The sequence below is a fragment of the Colletotrichum costaricense genome (assembly GCF_030867565.1).
Source record: "Colletotrichum costaricense strain IMI 309622 chromosome Unknown Scaffold_3.1, whole genome shotgun sequence".
Classification (NCBI taxonomy): domain Eukaryota; kingdom Fungi; phylum Ascomycota; class Sordariomycetes; order Glomerellales; family Glomerellaceae; genus Colletotrichum; species Colletotrichum costaricense.
Window position 1 is genome coordinate 3,053,626 of NW_026848232.1, and position 12,702 is coordinate 3,066,327.

The following is a 12,702-nucleotide window of genomic DNA, read 5'->3' on the forward strand; positions in this document are numbered from 1 at the left end:
ATGCGGTGCGATGCGCCTATGCCGCCGAACCGCGACAAAGTTCCTTGCTCCCTCTTTCTCTTTCTCTCTCTCTCTCTCTCTCTCTCTCCCATGTATGCTCTGTGGATGGAGTACTTTGTAGTGTAAGTGGGAAAGTTCCCTCGCTGTGCTGGCAACCTGGGCCTGCCTTGCAAGCGCAACGGGTCTCGACCGGGCCCTGGACCTGCAATCCCAAATGTCCATGGCATCTCTACACTACGGAGTACTGCGTAGAGACTAGACTCTCTCTCATACTCCATGGATGATGGACCATCACCCTCCAAGATGAAGGGCCCACGGTCTAATGTAGCTCCCACCCGGGGCCACCCCCCTCCATCAAAGTCCACCCTCCTCCTCGAGCCTTGAGGATTTCGATCCTATCCACAAGTCCACGTCCCTCTAGGCTCCCCTCCCCTCCCCTACCCCCATGCCCCTATGCCCATGTACATCCACCATGTGCTCCACGGGCTAAAAGGACTCTGACCTCCCTCTCCCCTTCTAAATATCATCTCGCCCTTCCTCTCTTTCACCTACCCTTTCTACCTTTCTCTCTCCACCGCACAGTCTTTCGTTGTCAGTCTTCGGACACATTCCATTCATTCAGCCTCAACCCACGCTCTCTATCGAGTATACCATTCGTTCATTTGCGCAAACTGTGTCTTGCAGCCAACACTTTTGAGAAACATCCCCGCGAAATTGATCTTTCGCCCCTTTTACGATCCCCGATCCGAACAAGCAAAACCGTCTACCCTCGTGGAGATATCTGAAGAGTCGTTGGAAACAACCCATACACAACCATCAAAATGAAGTCCTCCATTGCCGCCGTTGGCCTCATGGCCTCCCTCGCCAGCGCTTCCGCCTACCAGCCCCGCCACTTCCACTGGCGCCGCGACAACACCACCGCTCCCGCCGGCTACACCACCCTCACCGTCGAGGTCACCGAGGTTGCCACCGTCACCTCATGCGCCCCTACCATCACCAACTGCCCTGCTCGCAGCGCTACCCTCTCCGCCTCTGACCTCTCTACCTACGTTGTCACCAACACCGTCGTCTTGACCGAGGTTGTCTGCCCCGTCACCGAGGCCGCCAGCCTTTCCAAGTCTCTGGTCCAGCAGCACTCTACCGGCGGTCTCCAGGGCTCTACCCGCACCGCTCCCGTCATCACCACCCCTACCGCCGCTCCCTCCATCCCCCTGTCCACCGCTGGTGTCACCAACTCTGCTCAGGACCCTACCGTCACCAGCCCCCCTACCGCTGGCGGCGACGATGAGGAGGAGGACGATGACTGCCCCGCTGAGGATGGCGATGTCGTGACCACCGTCACCCAGATCATCTCTACCAAGACCCTGACCATGACCGTCGGCAAGGGCTCTACCGCTTCCGTCGTCACCACCGCCATCCCCACCACCATTGAGTCTACCATCGTCGTCACCAAGCCCACTGGCTCTGCCACCGGCGCCGGCGAGGAGCCCACTACCACCACCACTGCCACCTCCACCGGCACCCGCACCGTCACCATCAAGCGCCCCGGCCAGACCGCCGAGTCTGCTTCTCCCAGCGGTACCCTCGGTGCCGACGGCCAGTGCGCTTGCCCCTCCGCCGTGACCGTCACCATCCCCGCCTCCACCGTCTACGTTACCATCGGTGGCTCTGCCCCCGCTGCCACCCCCTCTGCCAGCGCCAGCAAGACCGCTTCCGCCGAGGCCCCCGTCACCACTGGTGATGTCGGTGCTGACGGCGAGGACGATGAGGAGGATGACTGCCCCGCCGATGAGGACGTTGTCACTCTTTCCACCACCGTCACCGTTGCCCCCTACCCCACCAACGGCACCGCCTCCGGCGCCGCTAAGCCTACCGGCTACTACAAGCGCTCCAACAAGCTCTTCTAAGTGTTTGATGTAGATTTGATTTCCCCCCCGCATGTCAAGCTATATTTGGTTATGAGAAGAATCTATGATTCATGAACAAACACATTCTTATCCTTCTTACACTTTTTTGTCTTGTATACACTTCTTGGGGTGAAAAAAAAGCGAAGTTTTTGTACAAAACAACACAAAGCCGGGGTGGGAAAATACAAACAACTCGCACTTTATTCTTCGGTCCTGCCTGCTTTTTTTGGTGTGGTGTTCTTTTTTGTCTAGATGGGAAAGAAAAAGGGCGGACAACCTTTTAGTATGGCGAGTCCATTGGAAGGGGTTGTCTTTTTTGCTTGTCTGGTGGTCCAAAGCATTTCTGTGTGTTTTTTATGGGAAAGATCAACACGGGCATCATTGCATTCGCGTAGCGGGTCGTTGGGGACCAAACAGAGATATATTTTCTATTGTTTCTTGCTCAAAGAAAAAATCCAGAAAACTTTTTTCACTTCTACTTTGTACATACTTATATACTCGACCGAGAACAGTCAAATGGGGATGAGGTTTGGTGCGATTTGAGTCTCCGACACCCCCTGGTCTGAAATGAGACGGTTTTTCCACATTCCCGCTCCCCCCCCCCCCCCCCGTGTCATGTATGCTGGCTGCAGCCTGCTGAAACGAGACGGGAAGTTTATCTCAACTCTCTTTCGACTTCGAGTGAAACTTGAGATGAACGTAAGGTGTGACTTGCGTTTGTGAGACTTTATTGTTGTTCAGTGACTTGTGACTTCTGTGTCCTTGATGTTTATGGACTTGGACTGCATCCCTCGTGACGCTCCGCTTTCCACAGCTCCGTTGGACCTTTGCCTGACTTGGCTTGTGTACCGTACCAAGTTCCTCTTCCTTTAACAAGTCTGCCAATTGAGGTTTTGAGATGGCACATCAGCAATGAACGTCACTGAGTAAGCAATCACTGGAAGGAACAGGTTGTTTAGGGCCCCTCCTATCGCTCTTTTCACCCTATTGGTATCCTGGGCCATCATGATCTGTTGGAGGGCCTTGGCGATGCCTAAGAGAGCTCTTGGTGGTTTACGAGGCTTTGTTGGTTTCCTCTTGCCAACTTACCCCCGCGTATCAAGTTCTTCAAGATGAGGCAGTAATACCCATGTGATTGTTCCATTCGAAATCATGGCGCAGATTCTTGAGGCTCTCTTTCTTCTGGCGGAACAGACATATGGCAGAGGTCCGATGGTGATGTATCGTAAAGGTGAGGTCTACTAGTCATACCGGACGTCTGGGGCAAGATTTTCTCAGCACAAAGATGAGACTTCGGCTGTGTATCCTGCCGAGGATCTGGTTTGCGATCGGAACCCTGTCGACTCCACGGCTGTCTTCCTTCTTGGGTTATGATGCGTAACATGCTGCCTGCGCATGTGGCTCGCGATGTGTCGCGACTGCTATATCCAAGTTTTCATATACACGGTCAATGAATCCATCAAGAGCGACTTCGCGAAGTCTCTTTGTCAAACTAACGGCTAGGCTGACTCCTTTGGAGGCCTTGCCAGCCATGATGTTGAAATGAATTTTTATCCATCGGGATAGAGATTGCCCCCTTTGCTAGAGTATTTAAACCCCCAATGGTGATTAAGCGATTGATGGATATCAACACGATTCATCGTCATCCGCTTTATTTCGGTCGCGGCCGCCAAATCAAATCCTTATGGTTGAAATTCCGCCACGGAAAATCCATACATATCCCGTACTCTTCTTTAGATGACTTTCTATCCTGCCGGCGCGCCACTCAGCAAACTTCAACCACGTCAGCTGATTATTCCTGAAGAATATCCCGGTGATGGTAAGATGGAGGTCAGGATAGCGTTGGAAGCGTTTGACCTGCCCCGGGGTACGAAGCTTGTCTCCATCCGCCTTGAGGATAGTTCTTCGGGCGAGCTGCGCAATTTTATCGATCGGAAAGGGATGGTTGGAAGCTGCATCATATATCTCAGGTGGTTTGTCGCCTTTGACACAGAAAGAAAGAGCCATTTTATAGAGAGTGTCCAGTCTATGGCCCGGTCAGCGAGGAGTCAGATATGTAGAACCGACCTGGCAGACCAACTTTCTTACCAGAAGCACAACTTCGTAAAATGCAAGGAGAGACCCTGACGCGGGTTCCAATCTTACCATTCAATTGGATAGTCTAGAAATACCGCTCGGTAAGGTTATTATGAGCAGTGTCAAGGCTGGTCCGAATAGGCACATGTTCCCAGCGCTGATATGACGCAGGACGTCTCCCAAGTGCGTGGCCCCCGTCTTTGCCTTATGCCTGCGGTTAAGTCGCTAAAATGAGTACCTGGCTTGAGTGGGAAAAAAATATAAAAACGGCGGTTGCGTACTTCAAGGGTGTAATGAGCGAAGGATGTCACGCGATTGCGGGTATTCTTCCCGAAGTTACCAAGGTCTCTGTTCTCATCGGGTGACAGAGCAGCTCGGCGACGTTTGTTGGCATGTTTTTCGAAGTCCCCAAAGCATGGAGTCTCAATCTCATAAGCTCGCTTTTGAGTCACAGCCTTTCACCCTCTTGGACGTTTATACGCTTTGGAATACATCAATACGGACAGCTGGGTTCCACCAACAGCCTCTCTAGTAGCTGACTTTGCTGAAGGGCAGCTTCGAGCTTCTCTGCACTTCCTTCCACGTACAACATGGCCATATGCCAACCTGTCCAAGGATTTTGGCCAGACTCAAGCGCCTAGCTTCGGGCTGAGCTACTACCCAGGCTACCACCCACGCTCCATTAATTAGAGGAGAGAGGAAAGTACTGTCAAGTACGAAGCCTGCCTGTGTGCCTCAATAATCTTGAGTAAGGCAAAGAGAAATAGAGCGACTTGTTGTTGCGATATGTGCGCATATACCTAATGTCTATAAATCGATCTCTTTATGTTGTACCGTCAGAGAGGCTGCTCGAACAAGACCGAATTTTCTATTTGATGCTCTAAGAAAACATAAATATATGAGGAAAGTCTTGTCAGCAACTTTGGCCGTCACATCGCATCACAGCAAGGGAACCTCGGAATAAGGAATATCGGAAGGCAACGACGAAGTCAAGATTGAGTCTTGAGGAAGCCACGTCGTTACGAGTTAGAATCGTCCTTCACATAAGCTCTTGCCGCCCACCGTCTATCACACGGTATTCAAGAATATCACATAAAGCCAATGAGAGGCGGCAGGTTCGGGGTACGACGCAATTTTTATTATGTGTTATAGATTAATGCCTTTGGTTGAGTATCGTCATTGCGATGTTCAACTCTCATCCTACCCCAAGAAGGGGCCAGGTCGTGTGATGCTCATGCCTCATCGGGCATTTTCTCTTCTTCCCTTGATACCCTCAAAGCAAGATATACGGACCTATGCTCAGAGAAAAGGTGCCGTCGTAAGAATTTGACCGTGTTCACTCAGGGTTTGTACCCCTTTACCACTCAGTGGATGTCTTCGACGCTCCTCTTCAACCACTCTGGTTGTGTATGCCTCCCTTGCCAGTGTTCCCATCTCTCTCTCGGTAGACGTTTCATCTCTTACTTCAATAGCTAGACCTCAGAAACCTTTCGTCGGTTCATTCATTGATGAAACAACTCAAACCTCCTCTTTCCGGGCAGGACTGTCCCTCAACCTGATCCTCCTCGCTTCCTCCCTCTGCTTCTGCTCCTCAACCTTTCTCTGCATCTCAGCCTTCCTCTCCTGAAGCGCGATACAAAACCGCGATCCCGCTCGAATCTGCTCGCCCTTCCAGATAAAGATGAAGGGGATGATGCACATGATAGCACTGAACCCACCGAGCAAGCTACAAGCACCAGCAATACCGAGCTTATTAAACATGCGTGTCGTCGCCAGCGGCAGCACCACAGCGAGCAGAGACCGGCTCGTCGAGGCCGCCGCGTTAGCGCTGGCAGCAAAGATCTCGTAGGCGTCGGTGAGATAGTTGAGAAGGGCGATGAAGATGAGCATGAAGCCCATCCCGAACGGGATGCCCGCCAGCATGGGCGCGACGAAGCTGACGCCTTCTCTGGAAGACCAGCCCAGCCAGAACAAAGAGATGAAGAACAGCGGTCCGCCGACGCAGGCGAAAGGGAGACGGCGGAACTCTTCGCGCTTGGCCCATACGTGACCGTTGCGTTGCGCGCGGAGATGGCCCTGCTCCCAGCCGATGAAGATGGGCACCACTAGCAGAGCGCCGGCGCCTATGGGGAGGTAGGCGAGGCCAGCCACACCCGGTGAGAGACCGTAGAGCTTCTGGAAGATGATGGGGAAGGCCTGGAAGGACATGTAGAAGATTGTGTATACTAAGGCCAGGTAGGCGCACGTGCAGCTGACGATGGGCTCGAAGATGATCATGCGTACGGGGCGGGTCAGGACGACGGTTGCGATGTGCTTGAAGTCTGTGCTCTCCATCTCGCGGGGCGCGATGACGGCGGCGGAGGGGTCTAGTTTGCGTATTTTTCGTGCTCGTCGGAGGAGCAGGACGGGCGCGTAGGTCTCGGGGAGCAGGAGGATCGGGATGAGGGTCAGGCCGGCGTAGATGAGGGCCACCCAAAAGGACCAGCGCCAACCTATTGTCGTAGAGCAGAAACCGGACACGATCGGGGCGAAGAGAGGGCCGAATGTGGTTGTCTACGAGGTTTTAGCAAAGCTTCAAGAGAGTGAAATCCGGGAAAGTTGCAGGGATGACTTACGACCATGAAGGCTGTCATGGCACGGCCGCGGGTCTCGGTGTCACCGTAGATATCTGCGAGGATACCGGCCACGATAGCGATGGGTGAGCTGGCGAATACGCCGGTGAAGAAGCGGAAGAAGAGAAACGCAGGCCAGTTGGGTGCGAGGGCGCAGGCCATGGTCCAGATGGTGAACATGACAAAGGTGACAATGGTCAACATTCTCCTGCCGAGATGCTCGCTGAGAGGTGCCCAGACTACAGGCCCGAAGACGTAGCCGATGAGAAAGACGGAAATGGGCAAGACCTGCTGTTGCTCGTTTGTGATGCCCCATTCGGCGGTTATGAAGGGTATCGCGTTGGATGGGAGGGCCGAGCCCATTGTGCTGTTGATGACTTGCATCATGGTTAAGCAAAGGATCAGAAACTTTTTGGTCTATAGCTCGTTAGTGACTGGATCTGTAGATATTAAACTAGAGCAATGTACATGTGACCAGTTGTACGGGTTCTCTGGGTCACTGTCATCCCAAGATATTATCGTTGGCTCATCTTCGTCGCTTGATGAGTTGGGGCTGGCCATCTTCTTTTCGTCCAGACCCTGCTCTTCGGCACGAGTCTCATACCTTTGGCGTGCTTCATCTTGATCGATCCTCCTCACCGTCTCTGATAGAGAGGATCGATTGCCTATGAAGTGTTACACTTTGGTCACAAAACGTATTGTTCATGGGGATGCTCACGCTGCAAATAAGGCAGACTATCTGTAGCATCTTCTGCGGATTCGCTGTGGGCGGGCATGGCGAACCGTGAGCAGCGGAATAGCACACACAGTAATTATGTTCCTGTGTTGGGTTCCATCTCAGAAGACACGAGGAGAGAGCAGAGTGTGGGAGGTGTGGGTGAGGGTGGCCGTCAAATACGGAAATGGATGAATAATGGCCCAAAGAATAATGGCCCCAAAACCGCAGATGCCCGAAAATCGGTGACTGCATGCTGCATGTGGCCGATCACCCTTGTGGATCGAGCCGGTCTAGTCGTCGTTCCCACCATATTTTTTTCACAATTTAGCAAACGAGAAGCATTCCTGAGTGGCCGGGTGTAAGAGACAAGAGACGAAGCCTTATCCCCGTTCACGGCTGATGAGGGGAGGGGGAAAACAGCAAGCTACCTAGGTAGGTACCGGTAGACGAGGAGGAAAGGCGTGTCTCGCTATTGGTTTGTCATTGACTCTCATCGGAGCCGAACCGCAAGACCCACTTGGTTTTCAAGGGCCGCTTATCCGGCCGCGGCGCGGCGATGTGCTTTCCCGCCGCATCCCCGGTGCTGCCCTTGTTGCCCCCTGCACAGAGGTCATTTGGGTTTGCGATAGCGCCATCGACTGCTGCGCTTCGTCACGACTCATAAGGTAGCGACAGCTATGCCGTCACCGGTAAGAAACGACGCCGCTAGTGGAATGCGCCGCTGCGTCTCAGGACTGGATCTACCTAGTAGGTATGCGTTGTTCAAAGATTGAGGTGCACACCCACCGCGGGGGCAGTTGAGTCGGCCGAAAGCGTCTACTCTTATCAGATCCCTTCGAGTTGCACCAACTTCTGCAGCGACGGAAAAACGTTCCCCCTCAGTGTTCATTGGCCACGATTTGATAAGATATTGACCGGTGTTTCTCTCAGGGTACGCGACCCGAAACGGCGATGCGATGCGTGACGACGTTGAATTTTGTTTCTCGATTGTACTTCTTCATGTCTCGAGGTTGATACTCTTTCCGAATCTGGCGTACAGTTCGACCTTGAGTTGGTTCATATCCTCCTTGATCGTTTCCAGCTTCGATTCTAACCCCTCGACATCCTCCTCGATCTTGGTCGATGCCTGCTCGAGCATCTCTATCGCTTGAGGTTGCGATACGTGGAAGTAAGCGTCGCCAATCTTGTATCTGTGGCCGAGCATCAGTATGGTCTTTCGGTGCGTCATCGAGAGTCCTTCGTAGGTGCGTACGGTACTGTTTCGTCTTCGTCCGCAAGCTCCAATTCTGTGCTGAGATCCTCGAGCTCTTCCTTTTCTTTCTGCAACGACACACAGATGTTAGATGGGGTTGCTTGTCGGTGATTGTATAAAGGTACGACTAACGCTCTTGTTCTTGAGTTCCTCTTCGATTATGAGTTCGCGCTGGTGCAGACGGCTGAACTTGTTGATCTTGTCTTGGTCCTCCCTCCTAACTTCGACCTCGTCGCCGACGGACTCCTCGTCCGCCTTGGTGAGCTGCAGATACGGTGTCAGTATAGACAGTAGACCATAAGGTGAAGGGTTAATACCATGCGCCGTGACAACATCTTGGTACTATGTGGTGCAACGTGATGCGTGGTGGGTTTGATGATGGTGTCGGTGACGGTGACAGCACTGGAGCTCCCAAAAAGCTCAGAAGGAGGGTCACAGTAATGCGCCACAGTGCGGAGGGGTCATGCACTGCCCCACTCTCGATTCTCGGGGGAAGTTCAATCAATGTCTCTCTCGCTGGTGGCCTGTGCCAAACACAACAAAAGCTCTGGGCTCCCCCACACCGGAACGTCACACCGAGCCGCGATAGCTTGCACGCGACACCTCAATCCTTCCCGCGACTTCAATCTCAACTACGTTTGGTCCTCGCCGCGGTGCACATTTTTCTCGCGATGGCACCCGGTCAAAAGGCATACCCGCGCGGTACTGTCAAAAAGATCATCAAAGCGCATTCGAACTGCAACTTGAGCAAGAATGTGGACGTCATGGTTAGTTGCTTACTGACGCGCCTGGCACGCCCTGCTGACCAGCCCTCAGATCTACCTCGACTACGTCCTGTTCATGCAGACGTAAGTTATTGACTCGAACATTGGGACGTATACATACTGACTTCTTACCAGACTCGTCAAGGAGGCGGCTATCGAGTCAAAGAAGTCTGGTGAAAGAGGCATCACGGCCCGAAGCGTCAAGAAAGTGACTTCGGTACGTTGTACAACCACATCAACAGCAAGTCTGATTACATGGTGAGGCTAACATTGGATTATGCAGGACACTCTCACCAAGTTCCGAGGTTGATTTTCCAGTTCATCGATATCGAAACTCCAGAAATTACTCGATACTTACGGAGTACACAGCACTCATCTACTTCGCGACCCGGGGCCGTCGATGCCATTAGCGTGGTCGAATACGCCCGAATGCGATTCCGTTGGTGTAACATGGCGACCAGCAACAACATATCATATCTGGTATAGAAGGGCTATGCAAAAGATGGAATCGACCTCGAGGTTTAGGCGCTGGTCTGCGACAGAACAGAGGCTCGATTCATGCAGGCTACCGTCTCGTGCATTGAGGCGGCACGCAAAGGTTGGAGGAGCAGGGCGCAGGTGTTCAGTGGCTCCTTCATCTGAGCAGCACCGGCCTGAGCCGCGTCAACGTTTGGATGACCACGACACTATGATCAATGGCGACATAGTATGTTTCCATGGATAGATTCTTTGCTATTGGTGGGTGCGGGTGGTGATGCTCGCGGCCTAGTCACTATGGGAGTCTGGCGCATGAGTACGGCGTACAGCTTACCGTATATCCATAGATAATTCCCGTGAGAGAGCGACGGCTAGTCCCAGACAAGGCTGAGATGCCCTGCCTGGTACGTCATCCGAGCAGGGAAGGCTAGGAGCACAAGGTACAGAAGATGGTGCCGCGAGATGTGGAACGATGAATTTCTATCACTCTTGCAAAAAAGCCCTAGAGCACCTTACTGAGATGTAATCAGGTTGGCAGGACAGCATGTAGGCGAGAAACATGACAGATAAAACATGCCAACCATTGAACCCGAAACATGCAGTCTCGAAGACCTGAGGCGCCTCCAACCTAAATGCTCCATGGGTCTCCCATCTCAGTACAAGTGAATGTACCTTTTCTTCTGACCAGTTCTAGAACCCCGGCGGGTAGGAGTGGAGGCAGGGGTTTTTAGGGGAAGGGAAGGGGAACTTAAGGCGAAAACCAGCCTGGCGGCAGGGATGCTTCCGGCTCCTCAGCTCCTGGGAACCCACTCCTAGGTTGGATCACCGCCTGAACGCCTGAAAACCCCCCACCGAAAAGGTACTCGACCCCGGGACCTCAGCTTCTCCCGGCCGACAGTGTCCCCTCCACTGAGCTGCACTCTGGCCCCGAGCTACGTGCCTGCCTGCCGTCTATGAGCTGGAGTGTCATCTTCCGTGAACCTCCAAATTTGATCCGTCCAAAACCTGCACATCCACCTCTTCACAATAACTTCACCTTTCCCCCCCATCACAAACGCCTCTCCTCTGAGTATTTTTCTTCGATCCTAGGACCTTCCTCCTACGATTGTACATCCCATCTTACCTCACTCTACACAAGTTTGTTTACTTGCCTCCCACCTGCGCGCTCTCTGCCTGTAGCTGGCCACCACCACCTCTGGAAAATTCCCATCCAAGCTCACGCGACCTCGACCCTGTTGACTGCGCTCCTCCCACAAGCTTCAGCATGGCCGCCTCTCCCGTTCAGAACCCCGCGGTCTCAGCCGAATCCAAGTCAGCCAAGAAGAAGAAGGCCAAGGCCGCCGAGCGCACCGAGTCCCCTGCTCCTACTGCCTCTCCTGCCCCAGAGAAGGCTGACGCCTCCGACGAGTCCGGCGAGACTGCCTACATTCGCGAGATCCAGAAGTAGGTGGAAATCAACGACTGAAGCTTCTCCTATTGCTCGTATGCTAATCGCGCTCCGTAGGAACATTCGCAACACCACCAAGAAGCTTGTCCGTGCCTACCCTATACCTTCACACTTACCCCTCTCTGTGGCAAGGTTCATCAACTAACTTCCCACCCACCAGACCAATGCCTCAAAGATCGACAACCTGATTGCCGAGAACGCTGGCAAGTCCCTCGACGACCTCGTCGCTGCTCGCATTATCAATGCCGACCAGAAGGCGCAGTACCTCAAGAAACCTGCCCTGCAGGCCCAGATCTCACAGTACGAGGAGCAGATGGCCCAGTACAAGAAGATCGACCAGGAGTACCGCACTCGTGCTACTGCTGAGAAGGCAGAGCTTGAGAAGTCCTTTGCCGAGAAGCTGGAGAAGGAGAAGGCCGCCGCCGTCGCCGAGGTGAAGGCTCAGCAGGCCCAGCAGGAGGGTGATTCTAGCAAGAGCATCAACAGCAAGCTCCTCACCCTGTCACAATTCCTTCGTCTCGCTGCCGCCCGCCGCTCCGAGGATGCCGACCAGAGCAACGAGGAGAACAAGGCCCTGGAGGGTGTTCTTCTCGCCATCTACACGGGTGACGACAGTGCCGTCGCCACCATGCTCAAGCTGATTGACGGCGCCGAAGAGCAGACGTACAGCGTCAATGGCGAGCTACTCGAGACAACCTGTAAGCTTTTTTCTCACATCTCGATAGTACATCCCATACTGACCTTTTATACCTAGTCGGCCAAGTCAAGGCAGCTGCCAAGGCCTACAAGTCTCCTTATGACGAGCTTGCGCCCGCCGAGACCGAGACCGCTGCGACCGAAGCCGTTACCGATCCGACCATTGCCAACGCTACCGTGAACGAGATCGAGGCTGGCGATGCTGCCATCACCAACAGCCAGACCGAGGAGGCGGCCACCGAGACCCCCACTAACGCCAACATCGGTAGTGGCGCCGGTAACGCCGCCGGCGAGAAGTGGGACCAGTCGGCCGACAACAGCATGTCGCTTTCTCAGGAATGGGTTTCCGTTCCCCGCGATCCTGCAGAGACCGAGACTGGCGTCGAGGCTACCCCCGCTGCCGTTTCCAACACCCAGTCTTGGGCCGATGACCAGCCCGAGCACCACGAGATCCAGCCCGAGGTACGTTCAAGTGAGCTGTGATGACTGAACGAGAGACTGACTGTACCTAGACCCCTGCTCCCGCTGCTGCCGACCCCAACGACGGCTTCCACCAGGTCCAGGGCCGCAACCGGGGCCGTGGCGATCGTGAGGGAGGCTACCGCGGACGTGGTCGTGGTGAGTGGCGCGGCGGTCGTGGACACCGTGGCGATGGCCGTGGCCGGGGAGGACGTGGCGGCCCTCGCGGCGGCTCCATCTCTCAGCGTGGACCCCGTCGGACTGAAGAGTCATAGAGACGCTCTGTCCAGCGGC

General features: G+C 54.0%; 6 protein-coding genes across 6 annotated transcripts; 4 read left to right on the forward strand and 2 right to left on the reverse strand.

Annotated features, from left to right (window-relative positions):
* On the forward strand, nucleotides 1–126 carry CCOS01_03850 (uncharacterized protein; the record flags this gene model as incomplete). Its single annotated transcript, XM_060452033.1, has 1 exon — nucleotides 1–126. One exon carries the CDS (start codon nucleotides 1–3, stop codon nucleotides 124–126), a length of 126 nt encoding a protein of 41 aa, XP_060318298.1.
* A 695-nt stretch (nucleotides 127–821) lies between these two features.
* CCOS01_03851 (uncharacterized protein) lies at nucleotides 822–1,907 on the forward strand (the record flags this gene model as incomplete). Its single annotated transcript, XM_060452034.1, has 1 exon — nucleotides 822–1,907. The coding sequence occupies one exon, from the start codon at nucleotides 822–824 to the stop codon at nucleotides 1,905–1,907; it is 1,086 nt and encodes a 361-aa protein (XP_060318299.1).
* Nucleotides 1,908–5,501: 3,594 nt separating this feature from the next.
* On the reverse strand, nucleotides 5,502–7,371 carry CCOS01_03852 (major facilitator superfamily transporter; the record flags this gene model as incomplete). The annotated part of the gene is made up of 4 exons (XM_060452035.1): nucleotides 5,502–6,536; nucleotides 6,599–7,012; nucleotides 7,064–7,260; nucleotides 7,314–7,371. 4 exons carry the CDS (start codon nucleotides 7,369–7,371, stop codon nucleotides 5,502–5,504), a joined length of 1,704 nt encoding a protein of 567 aa, XP_060318300.1.
* A 939-nt stretch (nucleotides 7,372–8,310) lies between these two features.
* Nucleotides 8,311–8,900, reverse strand: CCOS01_03853 (prefoldin subunit; the record flags this gene model as incomplete). The annotated part of the gene is made up of 4 exons (XM_060452036.1): nucleotides 8,311–8,503; nucleotides 8,566–8,633; nucleotides 8,698–8,829; nucleotides 8,883–8,900. 4 exons carry the CDS (start codon nucleotides 8,898–8,900, stop codon nucleotides 8,311–8,313), a joined length of 411 nt encoding a protein of 136 aa, XP_060318301.1.
* Nucleotides 8,901–9,236: 336 nt separating this feature from the next.
* Nucleotides 9,237–9,639, forward strand: CCOS01_03854 (uncharacterized protein; the record flags this gene model as incomplete). Its single annotated transcript, XM_060452037.1, has 4 exons — nucleotides 9,237–9,332; nucleotides 9,382–9,401; nucleotides 9,465–9,546; nucleotides 9,613–9,639. The coding sequence occupies 4 exons, from the start codon at nucleotides 9,237–9,239 to the stop codon at nucleotides 9,637–9,639; spliced, it is 225 nt and encodes a 74-aa protein (XP_060318302.1).
* Nucleotides 9,640–11,070: 1,431 nt separating this feature from the next.
* Nucleotides 11,071–12,683, forward strand: CCOS01_03855 (uncharacterized protein; the record flags this gene model as incomplete). Its single annotated transcript, XM_060452038.1, has 5 exons — nucleotides 11,071–11,249; nucleotides 11,311–11,338; nucleotides 11,414–11,951; nucleotides 12,008–12,411; nucleotides 12,462–12,683. The coding sequence occupies 5 exons, from the start codon at nucleotides 11,071–11,073 to the stop codon at nucleotides 12,681–12,683; spliced, it is 1,371 nt and encodes a 456-aa protein (XP_060318303.1).
* Nucleotides 12,684–12,702: the final 19 nt, after the last annotated feature.